This window comes from Terrapene carolina, unplaced genomic scaffold, assembly GCF_002925995.2.
Source record: "Terrapene carolina triunguis isolate 2854851 unplaced genomic scaffold, T_m_triunguis-2.0 Scaffold141, whole genome shotgun sequence".
Classification (NCBI taxonomy): Eukaryota; Metazoa; Chordata; order Testudines; family Emydidae; genus Terrapene; species Terrapene triunguis.
Window position 1 is genome coordinate 8435455 of NW_020664492.1, and position 20644 is coordinate 8456098.

Genomic DNA, 20644 nt, shown 5'->3' on the forward strand with positions numbered 1-20644 from the left:
AATACAGCCTGGCCTGCAAGGGCTCTGCTTTTTGCCAGGTTGTATAATTTTCACTGTAGTACAGGCTTAAAGTGGCCTCTTCCTTATGTACATGGGGCCTGATTTTGCCACTCTTAATTTCTCACAGAGGGCCTGACCCAAAGCCTACTGAATTTAGTGGGAAAATTCCTTTGGACTGCAATGAACTGTTGATCAGGCTTACAGCAATACTACTGTCCATGACTGAGCAAGGGTGGTAGAATTAGACTTAGATTTTTCTAAAACTGTCCAAGACCCCAGGCAGATTTCATAAATATAAAACCAGCCATAAAGACATTTTGAAAACAATGTAACTGATGACACTCTCTCATTAGCTGTGGCCAAGCACTGACTTTTGGATTTCAAATTATTTCCCTTCTAAAAGTATTTTCAGGAAGAGAAAAACATTATCTTTGAAGTTACAGATAATTACATATTCAGCTGTTACCGTCAGTTGCAATTTAAAAAAAACAACAAACCAACAGGCTGTTCCCCACAAACACTCAGGTTTGCCAAATACATTATAAATAAGCCATTGTTTGCTGCTAGATGAGTCCTGTTCTCGTGTCTGCCACTTTCCTACCTACCAGAAGTCCAGAAAAAACTAAGGGTTAGCTCCACAAAAGGAGCTAAACTGCCACTCTGGAATGGTGGTTGAAGCATGAACGGACATATGAATCTTTAGCGCATCTGGCACGTAAATATCTTACGACGCTGGCTACAACAGTGCCATGCGAACGCCTGTTCTCACTTTCAGGTGACATTGTAAACAAGAAGCATGCAGCATTATCTCCTGCAAATGTAAACAAACTTGTTTGTCTTAGCGACTGGCTGAACAAGAAGTAGGACTGAGTAGACTTGCAGGCTCTGAAGTTTTACATTGTTTTATTTTTGAACGCAGTTATTTTGTACATAATTCTACATTTGTAAGTTCAACTTTCACAATAAAGAGATTGCACTGCAGTTCTCGTATTATGTGAATCGAAAAATACTATTTCTTTTGGGCTTTATTATTATTTTTTTTATAATGCAAATACTTGTAATCAAAAATAAATATAAAGTGAGCACTGTACACTTCGTATTTTGTGTTGTAATTGAAATCAATATATCTGAAAATGTAGAAAACATACAAAAATATTTAAATAAATGGTATTCTATTATTGTTTAATAGTGCAATTAATCGCTTGACAGCCCTACTTTGGAGTCTCAAATTTCATGCCTAAATTCAGCCTCTCTTTTAGGTCCTGTGATTTTCACTTTGAAGTTTGCTGATATGAATTTTTAGTGTAACCTCTTCCTTGCTGGCTTCTGTCTCCCATCTCTTACCACCCCAGTACATCCAAAATCCAGCTGCCAAGATTAGCTCTTCTTTTTCCTCCTCTCTGGCCTTGTCTCTCCCTTCCTGAAGCTCTGCCCTCCTTGCTTCCTAAAACCGGTCTAGCTCCCTACATCTTACCCATGTCTCTCTTTTTTCTGCCCATTCCAGACTTTTGTCATATATCTGCAATGGCTTCCCAAGAAAAGCACCAAGCTCTCCTTGAAAAGACTCCTAAAATCTCATCTATTCCATGAAGTGTTTCAGCTATAATGGCCAGTCAACATTCTGCATTTGTTAATGACTGCACTCATTGTATCTCTAGAAGCCGACAGACTAATGAAAAGGTGGGTTTCCACCTGGTATGGGCAACATCCCCAGGAGACAGCTTGCGTAAGGCAACATTAATCTGATTTTAATAGGGCTACTTTGATTTTCACCAGCTGAAGATCTGGCCCAAAGTGTAAGGTGCTGAGTCACTCCTGTGCTAGGCTCCAACCAATCCACAAGCTAGGAACTCGTCACATGACTCCCAGACCAAGACATACAAGGCCCACAGGAGGAACAGCAGTTCAGTCTGCTCAGTGTCACTCCAGGGCTTGGAACTCTCTCCTGCCTGACTGTGGCAATAGTCTCCCCGGGTCTTAACCTGCTCCAGCTCTGCTCCCAGTCCTGGCCCCAGCCTCCCCCCACCCCCCCCCCCCCCCCGGACACTTTATTCCTACTCTGACCACTGACTGACTGCTCCAGCTACAACCACTAGGCCTAACCATCTCCATCCCAGTTTCTGTCACAACGTGCATATGTGGATGGCAGGGGTGGAAGGAAAGTTGCTGGAGGCCTGGAGAGAAACCCTCGGACTCAGAAGAGACAAGGAGTTCCACAGAGTTGGCAATCCCAGTATGTAAAGAGGGACAGACAAGTGCAGTCTAACTGCACCATTCTCCAAGCCCCCCATGTTTTGGACAGTAAAAGCAGCACCACCGCCTCCAAGGAGACTTCCTGCCTTTGAGGGGAGAGCGCAACATTCTATTGTAAAGATAACTTCACTAAAAAAGGAAGAGAGAGACAAACACACAAAGATGAAGACATCAACAGGTCCTGGGCTAAACTCAAGGATCCCCACTTGTGTCACCCCTTCTTTCAAACTCCTAAGCCACTCTCTAATACAGTGATTCAGAAATGGACATAACAAATGAAATAAAACAACAAGTAGCATGTTTCTGTAAATTCAAAATATATTATGGAGCCAAAAAATCATACATCTTTTGGGACAATGGTGCTCAGTGTGATGATGAGTCATATACAGATCTTCCTCCCACAAAATGTTCCATTGAAACTGAGAGCAGCTAGCCCCAAAGATATGTAATTTCTAGCTCTTTAAATTAGGACTAATGGACATGATTATGATTTATTCCTTTATTTTATTTAATTATAGAAGAAGATTCAAGTAAGTTACAGGACTGAATCCTTCTTTCGCAGAGGGCTTAAACAGAGTGGATGGCAAAATGCTATTTTTCAAACTGTCAGTCTTCACACTGGACACACGATAATGATTTTGACATACTGAACTGTATATACATAAAACTAAGCTTTCCCCCTAAATACTCCTAAATTCTCTGAATCATGCTGCCCCTTCTTCAGTAGTTTCAAGACATTCTAGCTCAACGTGGTTGTAAAAAAAAGTAACAAGACTAATATTGTAGCACAAATATTAGCGACACTGGCTGTGATGATTCACTCTGTGCTGTAGGCAAGTACAACTGACCTGGGATCAGAGGGGGAGAGGGAAGGGAGGAAAATGCAACAGTTCCTTTGAACAGAAATGTACCAGTCTACAAATTTTTATAAAACAAAACAAAACAATGAGGTTTCATTGAACAGGAAAGGGCCTTGAACTGCCCATATTCACCTATTTGTAGGTGTGTAAATTAGAAATGTAGCAATTGCTACACATTGTCTCAGACCCCTGGTCCATCTAGCCCAGTATCCTGTCTCTGACAGTGATCAGTACCAGATGCTTCAGAGAAAGGTGCAACAAACACCACAATGGACATTTATAGAACAACCTGCCCATAGGAGAAGTTTCTTTCTACTCCTTTTAGTTACTAGCCAGCCTATGCTCTATGGCATGAGGATTTATATCCCTTCTAAAAATTATTTTATACTATCTGATGTAACTGTGGTGCCTTCTTCACTAGCTGTACAACTGCCTTTGTGAATCTAAAAGTCTAAGAACTAATATTACACAACTGAAGTAAGATAAAAGACTTACTGCAGCAAAGATGCTATCAACAACTTTCAGAGATTAGATGTAGAGCCAAACAAACCCTTCTGCCCCCAAAAGAACTAAGGATCTATTGCCCAGAATGGAAAATGATATCTCACTGCAACATAAAACTGCAGGGTTTTTTAATCATCATTTATGGTGCTCAGGGTACAAATACTGCACTTCATTTCCAAGGATTTATGTACAAATAAGGATGAAATTAGCTTGAGCTTATTAGACTACATTAAAGTGTCTCTTGGTAACAAAAATGACAGTTTCTCTTAATTAATAATGGTATCCTTGAGTGCAATTTCTAATTTTACTTCTATTCCATAGAATTTTATATGCCCCAATGACTTATAACTTGCTTTAAATTTTAATCTTAAAATAAAAAAAAAAATTAATTATCAGAATGATTCACTTATTCAGCATATATATTTCACTTATTGGACCATATATTGCTTTTAATAATGGTGGCTCAAAGAACAACAGTAGTGTGAATTTCAAAATTAAGAATCTTCGTAATGACTCATCGAGATATAGAACAGATAACTGCTACTATACATATCATAAATTTTTTCAAAATACAAATGTCTTACGTTAGTCAGTCAGACCTCAAGTAAAATCCTGGCTCTGTTAAAGTTATTGGCAAAACTCCCATTGAGTTCAATAAGGCTAAAATTTCATCTCCTATTTTAATCTGAATCTAACAGCAAAACTAAAGACTGACACTTGATGTATGGTCATAGATTCCAATGCCAAAAGGGACCATTGTGATCATCTAGTCTGATCTCCTGCACAACATAGGCCATAGAATTTTAATTTCCACATCAAGCCTATAACATCTGGGTGAGATAGGGCATATCTTGTAGACAGTCTGCTAATTATTTTCTATCTTGGGTATTTCATGGCAATTTGACAATTCTAACTATTCACATTACTATATGCGGTGCAGGTAGTGACACCAGTTAAGGTTTCTCAACACTTCGTACTGTATGGCCTTATTTTCAATTGCTTATAATTTTGGGTGGAATTCCATGTCAGATGTCTGCTGCAGACTGAATCTTTTTGAGAAAGTTTCAGCTAAAGTGGTTCAGCCATTTCCGAGAACACATTTAGGTAACAATGTTTTGCTGTGTTAAAAAAATTCTTACAATCGTTTCATTGAGACGTTCTATTGCCTCCATCCTTTGGAGATGGGACTGGAAATTTGGCAGGAGATGCTCTGGTGTCAGGAAGTGAAATCCACCCAAACTAGTTCATGTTTTAAGCCTCTAAAAGTTCTCAGTTTGCACATGCTCAGTAGACACTTGGTGTTTGGCAGCTAAATATTTCAAAGATTCCATCTGCACTGAGCATTCTCCAGCCCCTCATAGCTTCTAGGCATGCTCCAGCCTGGGGCTAGAGGGGCTGAGCAGAACTTCTCCCGTAAGTGCTCCTCCCACTAACTGAGGGCTGCTGTGGGTATGTCTACATTGCACTGAAAACCCAGGCTCAGACTCAAGTTTAAGCCCAATCCTACCCTCCCACACCATCCACACACAAGTCTTTCTGACTCAGATCAGCAAGCCCCTAAGGACCCAGGCCCGTGGATCTACCTAGGGGGTTGAGCTCAAGTCTCGCTGTGGCTCAGGTCCAAGCCCTGTCATTTTGCAGTGCAGGTGCAGCACAAGCCATAAACCCGAGTAAGGAGGTCTGCATAGTGCAGTGTGGATGCATTAGCATGGCTGTCAGAGCTGGGTCCAGCAATTGTAATCTCAGATTTACAATGCAGTGGGGATGCACAAGCACAGGCTTGGAAACACCAACTCCACAAACACGAGTCCCATAGACCCAGGTTTACAGTGCACTGTTGACACAAGGTATGGTGCCAAGCACCAGAACTGAGAGCAGGGAGACTGTCTCTCCCATGCTTTCAATGCTCCGGCTGCGGGCACCCAGACAGCGAGGAGGAGGAGAAAGCAGCCAGACTGGAATACATAAGGGTGACTGGAGCGGTGGGTGAAGGGGAAGAGAATTGCAGAAACCAGAGGAGCTGCAGAGAGGGAGGCGAACATGAGCTGAGGGGGTTGGGACTGGACAGGAGCAGAAGGAGTGGGGTGAGGAGTGTGTGCGTGTGGGGGGGATTGGATGAGAGCAGAGAAGGAAAGGGCAGAGGCCAGGGTGGGAGAAGAGGGGGAGGAGAAAGGATGGCAATGGGTGGTTGAATAAGAGCAGAGTGGGACAGAGAACGGCTTGTGACAAAGGGGCAGAAGGGTCTATCACCCCTAGAGCATACTCCCCTACAGAACCTGGAATTCAACCCACAAGTCCTCAGTCTTACCATTCTTCTGCTGTCAGCAAATACCTGCTAAACCTATTGGCAAAGTGTGTCTCACCCTCCCCCTAGTGACTGGGCCACACAGATGACAATACCCTAACACTGCTACCAGTTACTCCATTAGTTCAAGTGGTGGAGGTCTATGCTGTGGATCAAAAGGTCTGAATCCCAACAGTGACCCAAACTGGGGGTAAATATGGCTCCACATGACGGATTTTCTGTTTTCAATTAAAAAAAAAAGGAAATGACACAAACAACTAAGTTAAAAGAATGCTAAGGTGCAAAGTTAAGCATTCAAAAGTTAGGAAATGTTAGAATTAAGGTTGCCTGTAAAGCCTTAATTTGGCTCCCTTGTACATACGGATTATAATACAGTCTTTAGTTACATGATAATATATATTTTCCACAGGATCACAACTCATTCAGTTATTCAATATTTCTTTTTATTGCCCACATTCAGTGTGTGGCCCGAGGCCTTATTTTATGCACACTATCCAAACCTTGAAGTGAATACAAAACACAGCACAAGGGGATGAATCAAGGCTACACAGGCAACCTTAATTCTGGCATTTCCTAATTTTTCAGCGCTTGACTTTTCAACCTTTACATTCTTTTAGCATAGTTCTTTTGATGAATTATAATACTGTATTATATTTTGCTGTGGCAGTTCAAGACAATGAATCCTTCCCCGTATGTCAACACTACCAATACCACAAAAATGAAGTGTAGCCACAGAGTACAGGGAGGAGCTGGAGAAGAGCAAAACATTGTGTTAACCTTACCTAGAATAACAAGATTTCAGACAGGAAACCTGGAGTCGTTAATCCTACTCCTGTTCCCACAAAGCGGACAAACACAAGTGTATTTAGACGACACTGACAATTTGTTAAAGTTTCATACGGAGCCTTACAGTGTATGACATTTTATAATCATTTGCAGAGTGTTGCACTGTAATGTTGCTTTCAAAATGTACATATGAAATCACTCTTATGAAGGATTTTCTTATGCCACCCCAGGCCATTGAAACCATTAGAACTACTCATGGAGTAAGGTATTACTCATTGTAGGTAAAAGTATTATTACTCTTTATATTGCCCTAAACGTGTAGTCCAAGGTCCAGATTCAATCTGCAGATACATGTGGACAGATTTCACTGACAGGAGTGCATGGATGCTTGAGGGCAGAATTTGGCCCTAAATTTCTAACTCAATCTATGTTATCTCTGACCATTCAATCTCTGGCCATATCTCTGACTTCATATTTCCAGTGTGTGACCTTAATTTTACTCATTCTGTTTGACATATTGTTCTGTTTTTTACTTTCTATTGTGCAGTGGCTTTAGTGAAAGGCTCTGAAATCATGACAATTTTCTGACTCTCCTCATTTGAGTTATTGACAGCCACCACCTTATTTACTTTAAAGAGAACATGAGTAATCATTAAAGAATTCTCACACAGTTATGCCATACTCAGTTTGAATAAATACTCCAAACCAAACATGCTATACCTTGTTGCTTTATGCCAAAGCATGCTTCCCCTTCAGTATGGAAAGTAACAGAGTTATATGGGAAAATAAATCATCAAAAGATTACACTTTGAAAAAGCCGACTTAATATCAGGTAGATCAGGGGTAGGCAACCTATGGCACGCGTGCTGAAGGCGGCACATGAGCTGATTTTCAGTGGCACTCACACTGCCCAGATCCTGGCCACCAGTCGGGGGGCTCTGCATTTTAATTTAATTTTAAATGAAGCTTCTTAAACATTTTAAAAACCTTATTTACTTTACATACAACAATAGTTTAGTTATATATTATAGACATATAGAAAGAGTCCTTCTAAAAACTTTAAAATGTATTACTGGCACGCGAAACCTTAAATTAGAGTGAATAAATGAAGACTCGGCACACTACTTCTGAAAGGTTGCTGACCCCGAGGTAGATCATCACTACTCACACTCTCAGGCCACTACCACAATCTGTCTCAAGGAGTTGGTGGTGAAAACAAACCAGATATCTGGGACTTGTAAAGTATAATCTAATTAAAATGACACTCCAGTTTGTTTGATTTCCCTTATGGTAGAATTATTAAGTGGGTTAATTCTTGGGAATAATTCATGTTGTTTATTTTAAACTAACACCTTAAAGGAAATACAAAGAAATGCTTCTGCAGCAGACTTGTCTTTAAAAGGTGAAGAAAAACTGCACCACACAACATCATGGCAGCAAGGATGTAGTAACCTAATGTGGACTTCTCCAAACAGTAATTCAGCATCATTTGCAAAAGTGCATGTTATTAATGAGAGACAGATCAAGTATATGAAATTATTATTACACTACATTAGTGCTTAGGTTCATATCCTGTAATGAGAGCTCTGAGTGCTCCCTATACTGCTCTATAAATAACTTCCTGGACTACTGAAAACTTGGCCTTAAGAAACATCCTAGATCTGAAATGCACAGTGTTTACTAATGCAAGGTCAAGCTTTGTTTATCATCCAAGAACTGAAAGATATATGAGCAAGAAGTAGAAAGTATATACTCAAAGAGGCCCCAGTGCAGCATACTACTTACACCCGTGCTTAAGTCCATCTTTATTCAGCAAAGCACGTAAGCAAAAAGTCTGAAATCAATGGCATTAAAGCACGTGTTTAAGTGCTTTGCTGAACTGGGGCCACAGTAAGCAACCTATGACCAGGGCCGGTGCAATGAAGTTTCGCGCCCTAGATGAAACTTCCACCTTGCGCCACTCCCCCCCCCCCCCCCCACGGCAGCTCCCCACCCCCCGGCCCAGGGATTCGTGCGGCAGCTCTGGCCCAGGGGAATCCCTGGGCTGCCGGCGGCGCACTGACCCGGGGTTCCCCTGGGCTGCCGGTGGCGCGCTGACCCGGGGGAACCCCTGGGCTGCTGGTGGCGCGCTGACCCGGGGGAACCCCTGGGCTGCCTGCCGGCAGCTCAGACTCCCTCTCCCTCCCAGCACAGCAGCCGCTGTAAAAAAAAATTGGGGGCACCGCTTTTTGGCACCCCCAAATCTTGGCACCCTAGGCAACCACCTAGTTGGCCTAAATGGTAGCACCGGCCCTGCCTATGACTTCCATTTTGCATCGTCATCTCCTGATCTGCTTTCAGATACTCTCTCGTTAAACTGTCCTGTGGAACTTCATTATTTAAATCATCATCAATAGGGTGAAATTCTACAGCAAAAGGCCTCAAAATAGGACTTAAGTGGTGCACAGTCCTTTTGCAGGATCTCCACACAGCAGTGAATCTCATCCTTAATTATTTGTGAGCAAGAATAATGACCACAGTGCTGGACAATGCAAAAAAAATCCAGACAATCCTGGCTTCCAGCTGCTTACCGTCTAAACAAAATAGAGAGAGTGAAATCCTGACCCCCACTAAAGTCAATGGATCTTTTACCATTGATTTTAATGGAGCAAGATTTCACATAGAATGTATACTGAAACCTAGAAGAGGGAGAGGTGTAATAGCTAGACTTGGTTTTGTTCACTTTACTAATAAAATGATTTGTACTGATATGATTGTCTCACTTCTTGAGGGCACTGCAGAAGAAGTGAGTCTGTAGGAGGGACTGAACTGAAGAGAAGGCACTTGCGGTAAGAACGTATTTGAGTTTCAAAGTGGTTAACCTCCCACTCTTGGATTCTCTACGGAGTGAATAGCTGGCCTGCAGTTTGGATAGTCAGCTAGGCTATAGTGACATGTCTGGCCAATAGAAGCATATGTCTCGAGATCCCTCCAGACATATAAATATGCTCCTAATCATTGAAACCATAGAGACTAAATGATTTTTAGGGAATATGATGATGATGATAAGGTATTTGCATACACATAGCAGCCTATTCTTACATCTACATGTGCACATAAATTCATTACTGCTAATGAGAGTTATACTTATCTAACCAAAGGAATACATACTCTGAATCCTATTCATAAAAGACTGGAGGTGAGAAGTAATAAATTCCTAGTAATCCAATATGTAGATCTGACTCTCTAATAATATATGTATAAATTAGCAGTTAATTGTAACATTTAACATCAAAACATGGTAGAAAATGAATTCTCACAGCTCGCTGTGAAGAAGATAGTAGTTAAATGTTATCCCCATTTTATAGATGGTGAAAATGAGGCAGAGTGGTTAAATGAATTGTCCAGTGTCACCCAGTGAGTAAATTGTAGATACAGGATTTAACTACTAGACATGCTGCCTCTCTGTCTATATAGATATTTATGGCCTAAATTTTCAAAAGTGAGGAGTGATTTGGGGTGCCTCAGTTTTTGGGTGGCCAACTTGAGACTGACTCCTTAAAAGGACCTCATTTCAGAGGGTGGGTGCTCAGCACTTCCTATAAATCAGGTGCTTAGTTAAGTGTCCCATGTTAGCTACCCGAAAACGGAGGCACCCAAAATCACGTGTTACTTTTGAAAAGGTAGACCATTATTATATGTATTTATTAGGCACACATTGCTATCTAGGCACATATTCTGGCACATATACAGGTTTAGAGGAGAAAAGTCATACAGCCAGAGAGGCAGATAAGAGTGTCTTGTTAAATAATTTTGTCTGTAGCCCAGGGGTACTGGAACAATTTGTATAGTGGAGGTACTGAGAGCCACTGAACCAAACTGTAAACCCTGTATATGATGCAAACCACTTCAAGCCAGGGGGTGCAGAAGTACCCCCAGTATCAGCACCTATGCTGTAGTCCCTTCCTGAAAATTAAGCTGTGTCTAATACTGTGCAACATGTATTCTCAAATAAACCCAAAAGAAGAAAAATTGCCTTTTCTTTGCATTCAATCAAGATCGAGGGTATATGGAATGACATAATATCCTTCCTGATATCAGAGCTGCAGTTAGGGCCAGTATCCTTCAAACATCACCAAGTCCAGAAACTCTGTTGCAAACAACAGAGTTTCCTAATTGCCACAGAAACAATCTCTTTCATCGAACCCTGGGCAATGAAATATGTATTGTTCCTTTATAAATACAATAAGGGTTTCATAATTGTATCCTTGACCTTTTTCCAGAGTTCCACAGCCACTGATATGGAAAACATTTGAAAGCGACAAATTAAATTGGCCACTCCATTTAACTGCTCATATGCAGAAATTCACATCAACTTTTACATTATATTCTTGGGATTGAGAGTAAGTAATGTTAGAGTAATACAGAGTAGCTAACACTACTCTGTCTGTTTTTAGTTAAGGGAGTGCAATACTTTGAGTGTAAGCTAGCAGGAACTAGACAGGAATTGTATAAGAAAATGTTATCTTCCAGATTTTTTCACCCAGGTGAAAAATACATGGCATTCTCTTTCTGTATGAATGTAGGTCCACATTTGATTTGGAAAATGAAAAGCTTCAGCGATATACTATATATTGATCTTCCGTTTAACCTAGAAAAATTAACACAGGTGGCTTTTAAATTTATGCTTTTCACATCTGTTCTAGGGAGCTTTGGAAGAGGATTTCTTTTAAAATGCACACAGGCCAAAGAATTTGTTTTGAGGCTGATATGTATATATTTAGCCCTAACACTGTACAGTCTAAGGAAGGTGTAGTGTTTGCTGGATATATATGTGACAAAAAGACAAGTCAGCAATTATCTTCAAGGACATGTGACAGAAGTTCTATAATTCTTTGACAATCACACATGAGTTTTTCCTAAAGAGTCTTATCAGAGCAGCCCTTTTCCAACCCTCTTGCAGTCTTAAGTAGTTTTGTAAAATTGATCATTTGCACAATACATAATATGTTTTACATGTATAGGTTTTACATGTAGCAGAATTATACGCAGCCTGGTGTCATGACATTCAAGCAATCAGACAAGAGGAATTTCAGTCCCTTGCCCACATTTAAGTTACCTAGAAGTTTATGATTAAAAGGCAATATAGTTAAGTCACTGATCACGCACTGTTGTGAATCTTTATGTTCTTTGTATGTGAATATAAAAAAATTACCTAGCAGTAGAATGCTGTCACTGACTGTTTTAAATGGAGTCTGTTAGACTCAGTTCAGAGTACAGAAAGGTAAACTCTGAAATTTCAAATATTAACTGAAGTTTTTAGTATGCAGAAGCTGACCTGCAGACATTATACTAACAGTTAGAAGCCAGTTAGAGCCAGTAACTCACCTTGCTGAATTTTAGTTAGTAGCTGATGGCGTGCAAGAATCCTACTCATCCTGTATGGAGAGCGTCTCGTAGTCTGATCAAATCGTAAGTACATCTCTTGGCCCTCAGGTGACATGGAATTTAGATAGTAACAGCCTGAGCCTGAAGTCCTGGACACCTGCCTAAACATCTCTGCCCCTTTAAAATCACTGCTTCAGTCCCCTGTATAGTTATTCCAGATTCTAATGAGTGTAACGAAAAAAGAGAGGCAATAAGCCCAAGGAAGCTGGAAAGAGCAAGTGCTTTAAAAAAGAAAAAGGAGTGGCAAAAGCTACAACTCTGGATTCCAGCTCCCCTCACATGATCTAAAAGGGCCAATCAACCAAAGTCAAGAATGTGAAAGTACACAGTCTGCCTTACAGAGGAAAGTGAAGTCTGTTCAGGCATTTCCAAACCCACACAAGGTTGAAGGCAAATAGAAATGGCATGCTTCTGAGCTGACTAAGCATTGAAGAGCTGTGATAGGAGAGTTTGAAAAAACAAAACATGCCATCTAGGAATACCTATTTTAGGCTGCAAAATTCCTTAGCATGCAGAGCTGTGGAAAACTGCATCCTCCTCCACTCTCTGCCACAAAGCTGCCTACTCATTTCTTCAGAAGATGCACATGCTAATTTTCTTAACATCATACCACACAGTTTGCCTAGAAAAAGAAGTTTAGGATGGGCTGTCTAATCCAAACAACCACCTAGTACAGCCAGCACCAGAGCAAATGAAATCCTTCCAATGAAAACATCATTTAGCAGTAATCACACAGCAGAAGTTAATAGAAATGTAATAATCCCTAAAATTAATGTTACTGAGACGTGGCTACCAAGTGAGGAGAAATGTTTCATCCTTTTGGTTCCCCAAACAAGTATTTTTTTGTTTGATGCATACATGGGCGCATTGTTTTTCAGATATTCTTAAAAAACAGCCATTTGCTTTTGCAAAGCATCACATTCCCTCTGTGTTTAATCACATGGAAGCAGAGTGCTGTCATTTGTTGCTAGCATCTGGAGAACAAGTGAGTAATTCAAAAAACGATATGCCATGTGGTGTATGGAATGGGTTAGCCTGTGTGCCAGTTAATTTTTATAACATCTGTAAATATCAATGATATGGTTCCCTATCTACCATAAGGGATAGTTCATTTCTAAAGGAGCAGAATTATTAACATGGATTTTTGTGATCATCACAGTTTCCAGCATGTGCACTGCTAATGCACAGGGAGCAGCTTCACAGAATTTGAGAGCAATTTCACTGAACCGCAGAAATTAGAAAAGGAAAAGGCCTATAAACAGCTCATTTTGTCCATACCTCTAAATTTGTTCATGGAGGTTGCAATTCACCTAACAGCAGGAGGGCTGTGGAAAGCCCTAGATGCAATAGAACTATTATATTTACACAGCATGAAGTGAAGGCATCTCTGATGTCAGCATGCAGGTGGGCTCTGCATTACCTGCGCACCACACAGTTGATTCTGTACCAGTTTTAAATAGGCCACTATGGAGGCTGTATCTGCACTTACACGGTCTGAGTGGCCAGGACCCTCCAAGTATGAGGGGCTCACGGAGGTTAGCTCTCATTCCAGCTCCTGTGGATTCTGTTGCCCCAACCCCTACATAGTTACTCCCCCCAGAATAGTTACTGAGATTTTCGGGGCAGGGGTAGCATGTGTTGCCACTGAATGAATGTCACCCCAAATTATTCACTAATTCTCATCCTGTACAATAGATTCTAGAGAAGTGTTTTTGGCATGTTATAATTTATTGATATTTTGTATTTTATTAATGACCTAGGGTTACCATGCAGGGATAGGAGTTTGAGCAGCTGGGTCCTTGGATTGCCTGGAGCTAGGAACACTTCGGACATCCAAACCAGTGTCTTAGAAGTGAAAGACCCCAAGACCCATTACCAATATGTGGAGCTGTCTGTACAGTCCCGTATTTGCTGCATTCCTTCTCTGTTTTCATGAAGGGCCAAGGAATCTCTGGAGTGTCACAGAAAAGAATTGACATTCAATTAGAAAAAAAAATAGCATTTGGGAATAGGCCTGGGTAGATTTTATTCTTTCACATCCAGAGAAAGGGAACCACTTTTCCTTGTCGTGTGGAGTTCAGAGGAGGAAGAAGGGCTCAGCTGAGCTGGGTGAGATGGCAATGCTTAGCTTTCCTTTAACTCGGCCAGTTTCCCTAGCTAGGTAGAGTTATGGGCCCAGTCAGTCTTCTATCTTTTCTCAGCAGAAAACCCTGGATAATAAATTTTCTGAATACTCCTGAATGTCAGCAATATTCACGCTATTTACCCAAAGTGATATCACTGCTCGCTGGAAGAGTTATTATTTGATTAGTCCATCCCTGCTGTATAGTCTAGTTTGTATTTGTTTTCCCTTCTTATTCTCAGTATGTTTATGTTGCATTTAATTAAAAAAATATGAATTCTTTCTTTTAGCCATATATTACTTATGCAACTTTATAGATGCTAATCACAGAGCCTTATGAAGCCTACTGGATAAAATCGCTATATATTATATTTCAAAACACACAGTTCAAATCCCACAGGGATTTTCGAATTTCATTAAAATGTGGAGAAACTTTTTCCATCAGTGTGATTATAACTCATTTCTCATGAATTTTCCAAGGGCAAAAAAGAGTTTAACAAAAAATGTAAACCATAAAAAATAAAATAAAACCCCACAACAGTTCAGCCCTATGCCAACGTGTAACAACCTCACTTAGGACTTTGTGATGATAAGCCCAGCTGCGCACCTACACAGGGGAGTAAGGAGATATAACAAGCCTCTGTCCTTCCCTGTAGGCTACCCACAGCACCAGAGGGGATGGCAGGGAGAGCAGCTGCAGTCAGGCTACCGCTTCCCACCTAGGGTTGCCAACTTTCTAATAGCACAAAACCAAATACCCCTGCCCCATCCCCTTCCTCTTCTTCAAGGCCCCGCTCCCTCCATACCCCCCCCCCGTCACTCGCTCTCCTCCACCCTCACTCGCTGGGGCAGGGGATTGGGTACGGGAGGGGGAGTGAGGGCTCTGGTTGGAGGTGCGGGCTCCAGGGTGCGGGACAGGGCTTCGGGCTGGAGCAGGGAGTTGGGGTGCAGGGAAGGTATGGGCTCTGGACCGGGGGTGCAGGCTCTGGGTGGTGCCAGAAATGAGGGGTCCAGGGTGCGAGAGGGCTCCGGGCTGGGGGTATGGGCTCTGGAGTGGGGCCAGGGATGAGTGGTCTGGGACGTAGGAGGGGGCTCAGGACCAGGCAGGGGTGTGTGTGTGGGGGTGCGGGCAGCACTTACCACGGCTCCCAGAAAGCGGCCACCAGGTCCCTCCAGCACCTAAGCACATGGGCGGCCAGGGAGGCTTCGCACACTGCCCCCACACCCGCAGGCTCTGTCCTGCAGTTCCCACTGGTTGTGGTTCCCAGCCAATGGGAGCTGCGGAGCTGGCACTCGGGGCAGGGGCAGCACAGAGCCTCCATGCACGTAGGGCCTCAAGGACCTGGTGGCCACTTCTGGGAGCTGCACGGAGCTAGGGCAGGCAGGAAGCCTGCCTTAGCCCCCGCTGTGCCGCCGATCGGACTTTTAATGGCCCAGTTGGCGGTGCTGACCGGAGCCGCCAGGGTCCCTTTTCGACTGGGCATACCGGTCAAAAACCAGACACTTGGCAACCCTACTCAGACTACATCGTATGGTTACAATCCAGTCCTTAAACAGTGGTCCCACTAAAGAAGAAACAATCAGAGCTAGTTGCCCCTCCAGTGTTCTGTTTAGAGTGTTTCCATTTATGAGCACTAGAAGAGCAAAACTTGTTCTGACTGTGTGCCATTTAATGTGACTATCAGCTCATGTGTTTATTTTTGTATAAATGCAAAGAGCACCCTGAACCACAGATCCTCTAGATCAGGGGTGGGCAAACTATGGCCCCTCAGGGCTTTGGATCCAGCCCACGGGATTGCCACCCCCGTGGCGCCGCAGGCCCTGCCCTGCCCTGCTCCGCTCCGGGAACTGGGAACCGCAGCCAATAGGAGCATCGGGGGAGGTACCCACAGGCGAGGGCAGTGCGCGGAGCCCTCTGCTCCCCCTCCCCCAGGGGCCGCAGGGACGTGGTGCTGGCCACTTCCTGGAGCACAGCGGAGCGGGGCCGGGGACAGGGCAGGCAGGTAGCCTGTCCTGGCCCTGGTGCACGCTGCTGCCACCTCGGAGCTGCTCCAGGTAAGCCCGCACCCTGAACCCCTCCTATACCACAACTCCCTGCCCTGAGCCCCCTGCCTGCACCTCGCACTCCTCTTGCGCCCAACCCCCTGCCCTGAACCCCCTCCCGCACTCCGCACCCCTCCCTGCACCACTGCCCTGACCCCCCTCCCACACTGCACCCCCTCCTGCACCCCAACCCCCTTCCCTGAGCCCCCTCGTAAACCCTACACCCCTCTTCTGCCCCAACCCCTTGCCCTGAGCACCTTCCTGCACACCGCACCCCCTCCCACACCCTGTACCCCAACCCCCTGCCCCAGCCCTACATTCATGGCCCTGCATGCAATTTCCCCATCCAGATGTGACCCTCGGGCCAAAAAGTTTGCCCACCTCTGCTCTAGATGAAAGCTGCTACATAATAACAATTATATTTCAATGTTAATTAACACCCCAGAGCAAATTCTGTAGACTGATTCTTAAATGCATAGTTTAATGAGGTTGGACATTTGGTCACAGGTTGAAAACTTCCCCCTGTACTATACAAAGGTTGCATAGTAACCTACAGAACTTCTGCACAGGTATAAAACATACAGATTTTTGGAAGGCAGCATGATCCAGGGGCTGGGGAACCAGACCTGACCTCTGTTCTATTCCCAGCTCTGCCACTGGGTCATAGGATAGGTTGCTGAGCTCTCTTTGTCTCAGTTTTCCCGTCTGTACAATGGGGATTTTTTCATAGAAAAACTGAAAATGCAAAACTGACAAATTTCAGCCAAAACCCAACATATTTCAGCCAAAACCTGAAATATTTCAATTTGGAAATGCCATGACAGTGCCTTGTGGGAATTGTCATTCGGTTGCTCATGTCCCAGTTCTCCTTATGTGATGAGCTGGACTACATCTCCCAGGATGAATACTTGGGTTTGACAACACTGTAGTTCTTTGGAAGATCACAAGGGAGACTCACTTAAACATCTAAGGACAGCATGGTGTTTCTAATGTGCTTATCACAGTATCTAAGCACTGATGAAACTGACAAAGCCACATTATGGTTTGCCCCATACTGAAGATGGGTGTTCTTTGCATGTGTGAATGCATAACTAAAGAGCAGTCATCACCAGCATTGGAAATCTGTCTCCATTTTGTTCAGCACAGGATTCTGTAATGGGGTGAAGAGCATATCACACAATATACTGTAGAAACCCTAAATTATATTTGATTAAAGTCTCCACTTACAATCAGCCTTTCTGAGCATACTGTTAGTGTAAGATTATAAATCAGTTTCTGTTCTGTAGCTCCCGCTGGCCTTAGAATGCTGGTGCTTAACGTGAGACAAGATTATAGTATTCCCAGTCTTTCCAGCGTGAGATAGGAGTATGGTGCCGTTGGTGGCAGAAGTTCTTTTAGCATGGAATTTAATTTATGGTTCTCACACAATAAATGAATAACTATGTGATCTTACTGCTGCAACCCCTTTTCCCCTCAATTATTATTTACATTGAGATGTTATGCCACATCTAAAATTAAATCATAACTATGTTTTCTCTTAATTTTAAAGCACTAATACCATGAGAACAACATTGTTTCCTTGTCAAATTACCCGCACAGATGTTATTAACATGCAATCATAACAAGCTGGAAACTCCAGAACTCCATTTTCAAGTCACTGAAGACAGACAGTATTTGGTCCTGCCATGCGGGCAGGGGACTGGACTCGATGACCTCTCGAGGTCCCTTCCAGTCCTAGAATCTATGCACACTTTTGCTGTTAGTTTATTGCTCTTTGTATAGTTCTATTTGTAGTAGGACATTTGAGTTGTGAGATTTTGGTCATATCTAGTACCTGGCACACATCTTATAAGCATCTCTTTTTTTAATAAAGCTACAAGCTAGTTTATGAAGCACCAGCAAGCAGCAACCTTTTTCAAATTCAGATCACATTTTTGTGGGAGATAAATGAACCCCTAAAGCATAGCTGCATTTGTGACTAGTGCCCCCACTTCGATAACCTAGGTAGCTACCTGTTTAAACCTTGCCCATGTAAATACTGCATTTACAATCAGAAGCAATTCATTGCTTAATGTTTACTGTTTGAACAGTAGAGTTCTTTTGAAAGCTGAGCTAGGATTAATGCAGGCTGGAAGCTAGTTTATACATGGCGAAAAGAAGTGAGAACCCTGCAGCAGCCAGAAACTTTTCACTCTGTCTGACTGCAGCTTCCAACCTCTTCATAAGGCTGTGTTCTTCCCCCTCCCCCGGCTTTTCTGTGAGCTGATTTTTATTGAGGGAGAGGGGCAGGAGGTGACAGGAATAATTTATTAAGGATTTCAATACAGCTGAGAGGTAAAGAAGTCGCATCTGCATAGCATTGCAACAGAGTACTGTGACTCAGGGGTCAGCAACCTTTCAGAAGTAGTGTGCCGAGTCTTCATTTATTCACTCTAATTTAAGGTTTCGCATGCCAGTAATACATTTTAAAGTTTTTAGAAGGTCTCTTTCTATATGTCTATAATATATAACTAAACTATTGTTGTATGTAAAGTAACTAAGGTTTTTTAAATGTTTAAGAAGCTTCATTTAAAATTAAATTAAAATGCAGAGCCCCCCGGACCGGTGGCCAGGACCTGGGCAGTGAGAGTGCCACTGGAAATCAGCTCGTGTGCCGCCTTCGGCACGCGTGCCATAGGTTGCCTACCCCTGGTCTAACTGGAAAGCATAATACTGATGTGTTTTGTAGGCAAGGCAACTGCTGTGTAAACTGTCTGATCGTGAGTTTGTAAAATGAATACTGCTGTGCAAGGCCTTTTTTCTCTGCATGAAAATGAGGCTCACAGACATGATTAAGTAACCTCAAATCAGCCAAGGAGGCTTCTGAATCGTACAGTACTTCTCCTCTCCCCTCCAGTTCTAACATCAGAGGATTAGCCATTTGTATTTTAAGAACTTCATGTATAAAGGCTAATACTGCTATAAAACATATGCCCTGATTAGAAGAACATTAATGCCCTGGCCACATCACAGAAAGGAGCTCTAATGCAAGCAGGGAATTTAAGTGAGATGAGGACTCGGCCTACGGGTGATGTGTTTATAGACTCAACAGGTAGTGGGGGGAGGGAAGAATGGCAACCGCCCGATTTGACTCATTTCATCAGCTCCCTCTCACATGCCCTAAAGCCCACAAGAGAACAAAAGAAGTAACTCAGCTTATACCAATAAGGGGACATGGAAAGCACCAAGCTTATCAGCCCATACATGCCAAAACCACCACCTAGAAATGAGTATATTGCTAGGCCATAAAAGATAATCACTCTAGGCCCCATTGTGGTTTGCAGCCATACCCCATAGCAAGGGGTGTGTGCAGAGAGAACACTGGCCAACTCCCAACCATGCAGTCTCACAACCACACCCTCCTTGTAGTACCCCCAGCATCGCCAGTTAGCTCTGCTGGCCGCTGCATGGGGGTGTGGATTTGCTAGTCCCTGTGTATTCCCAGGGGAACTGGAAGCGAGCAATCCCTGCAGTCTGGTGCTTAAAGTCATTAATATTTGTTTTGACTTACAAGCAAATCCCAATATAAATTTTTGCATCTCTTGCAAATTCACTTTCCACAAACATTCAAGTGCTCAGCTTTAGTAGTAAATGCTTGTGAGAAATGAACTGTTAGCTCCAATATTGGCAGAAAGCAAACTTCAAATAGACTAACAACTAACCAACAGTGTGAACTGTGAATCTTGACATTTACATTACAATATTTAGTACAAAATCTGTATTGCTCTTATGTTTGTTGCATAAGCAATCCAGAGAACCAAAACAATACCAGGTGACTTAGATGACTACAAATAGAGAGTGAATTGTGAATTCCATGGAATTCACAAACAATCTACAGACCATAATTACTTCCTGAGGAAAAAGAAGAGCAAATAACTCTGAATGAATAAACATTTTGCAAATGGAAAAAGAAGCAAAATAAATACATTATTGGTGCAAGGTTTAAACATATTGTGCGGGTGGTATTGGGAAGCTTACCTTTAAGCATGTGTTTAAGTTCCGTTGGAGTCAGTGCCAGTTAGACATATGCTTAAATGCTTAGTTGAATATGGTCCTTAAACAGTACTAAGACGGAATGAAATAAATGGGTACAATCCCGGATATTAAAGTGTGGGTCTACCCTGACAAATGACTTTGTAAATATGGTACCATAGGGTTTTGTATTCATTGTGTCTCACTGATTTCTGTACCAACTGTGCTCAGTTTGTCAGTAAAAAGATGCTTCCCCCTCCCCCCACCTGTACAGCTTCATCTGCAGGTTAAATTATACCCCCACCTACAACTATGCAACCCCACTGGTTTTGA

The 20644-nt window shown here is 42.6% G+C and overlaps 1 protein-coding gene across 3 annotated transcripts in view; it reads right to left on the reverse strand.

Annotated features, from left to right (window-relative positions):
- LOC112116016 (stAR-related lipid transfer protein 13-like) overlaps nucleotides 1–20644 on the reverse strand; it is a 361349-nt gene that overhangs the window by 143097 nt on the left and 197608 nt on the right. Inside the window, exon 1 of one of the 3 annotated variants that reach the window (XM_026653539.2) lies at nucleotides 12076–12334. The exons of the other annotated variants lie outside the window; for them this stretch is intronic. Coding sequence (XP_026509324.1) covers nucleotides 12076–12244 — 169 coding nt within the window. The 5' untranslated portion in view covers nucleotides 12245–12334. Of the gene's footprint in view, nucleotides 1–12075; nucleotides 12335–20644 lie in introns of those variants that run through there. 3 annotated transcript variants of the gene reach the window in all.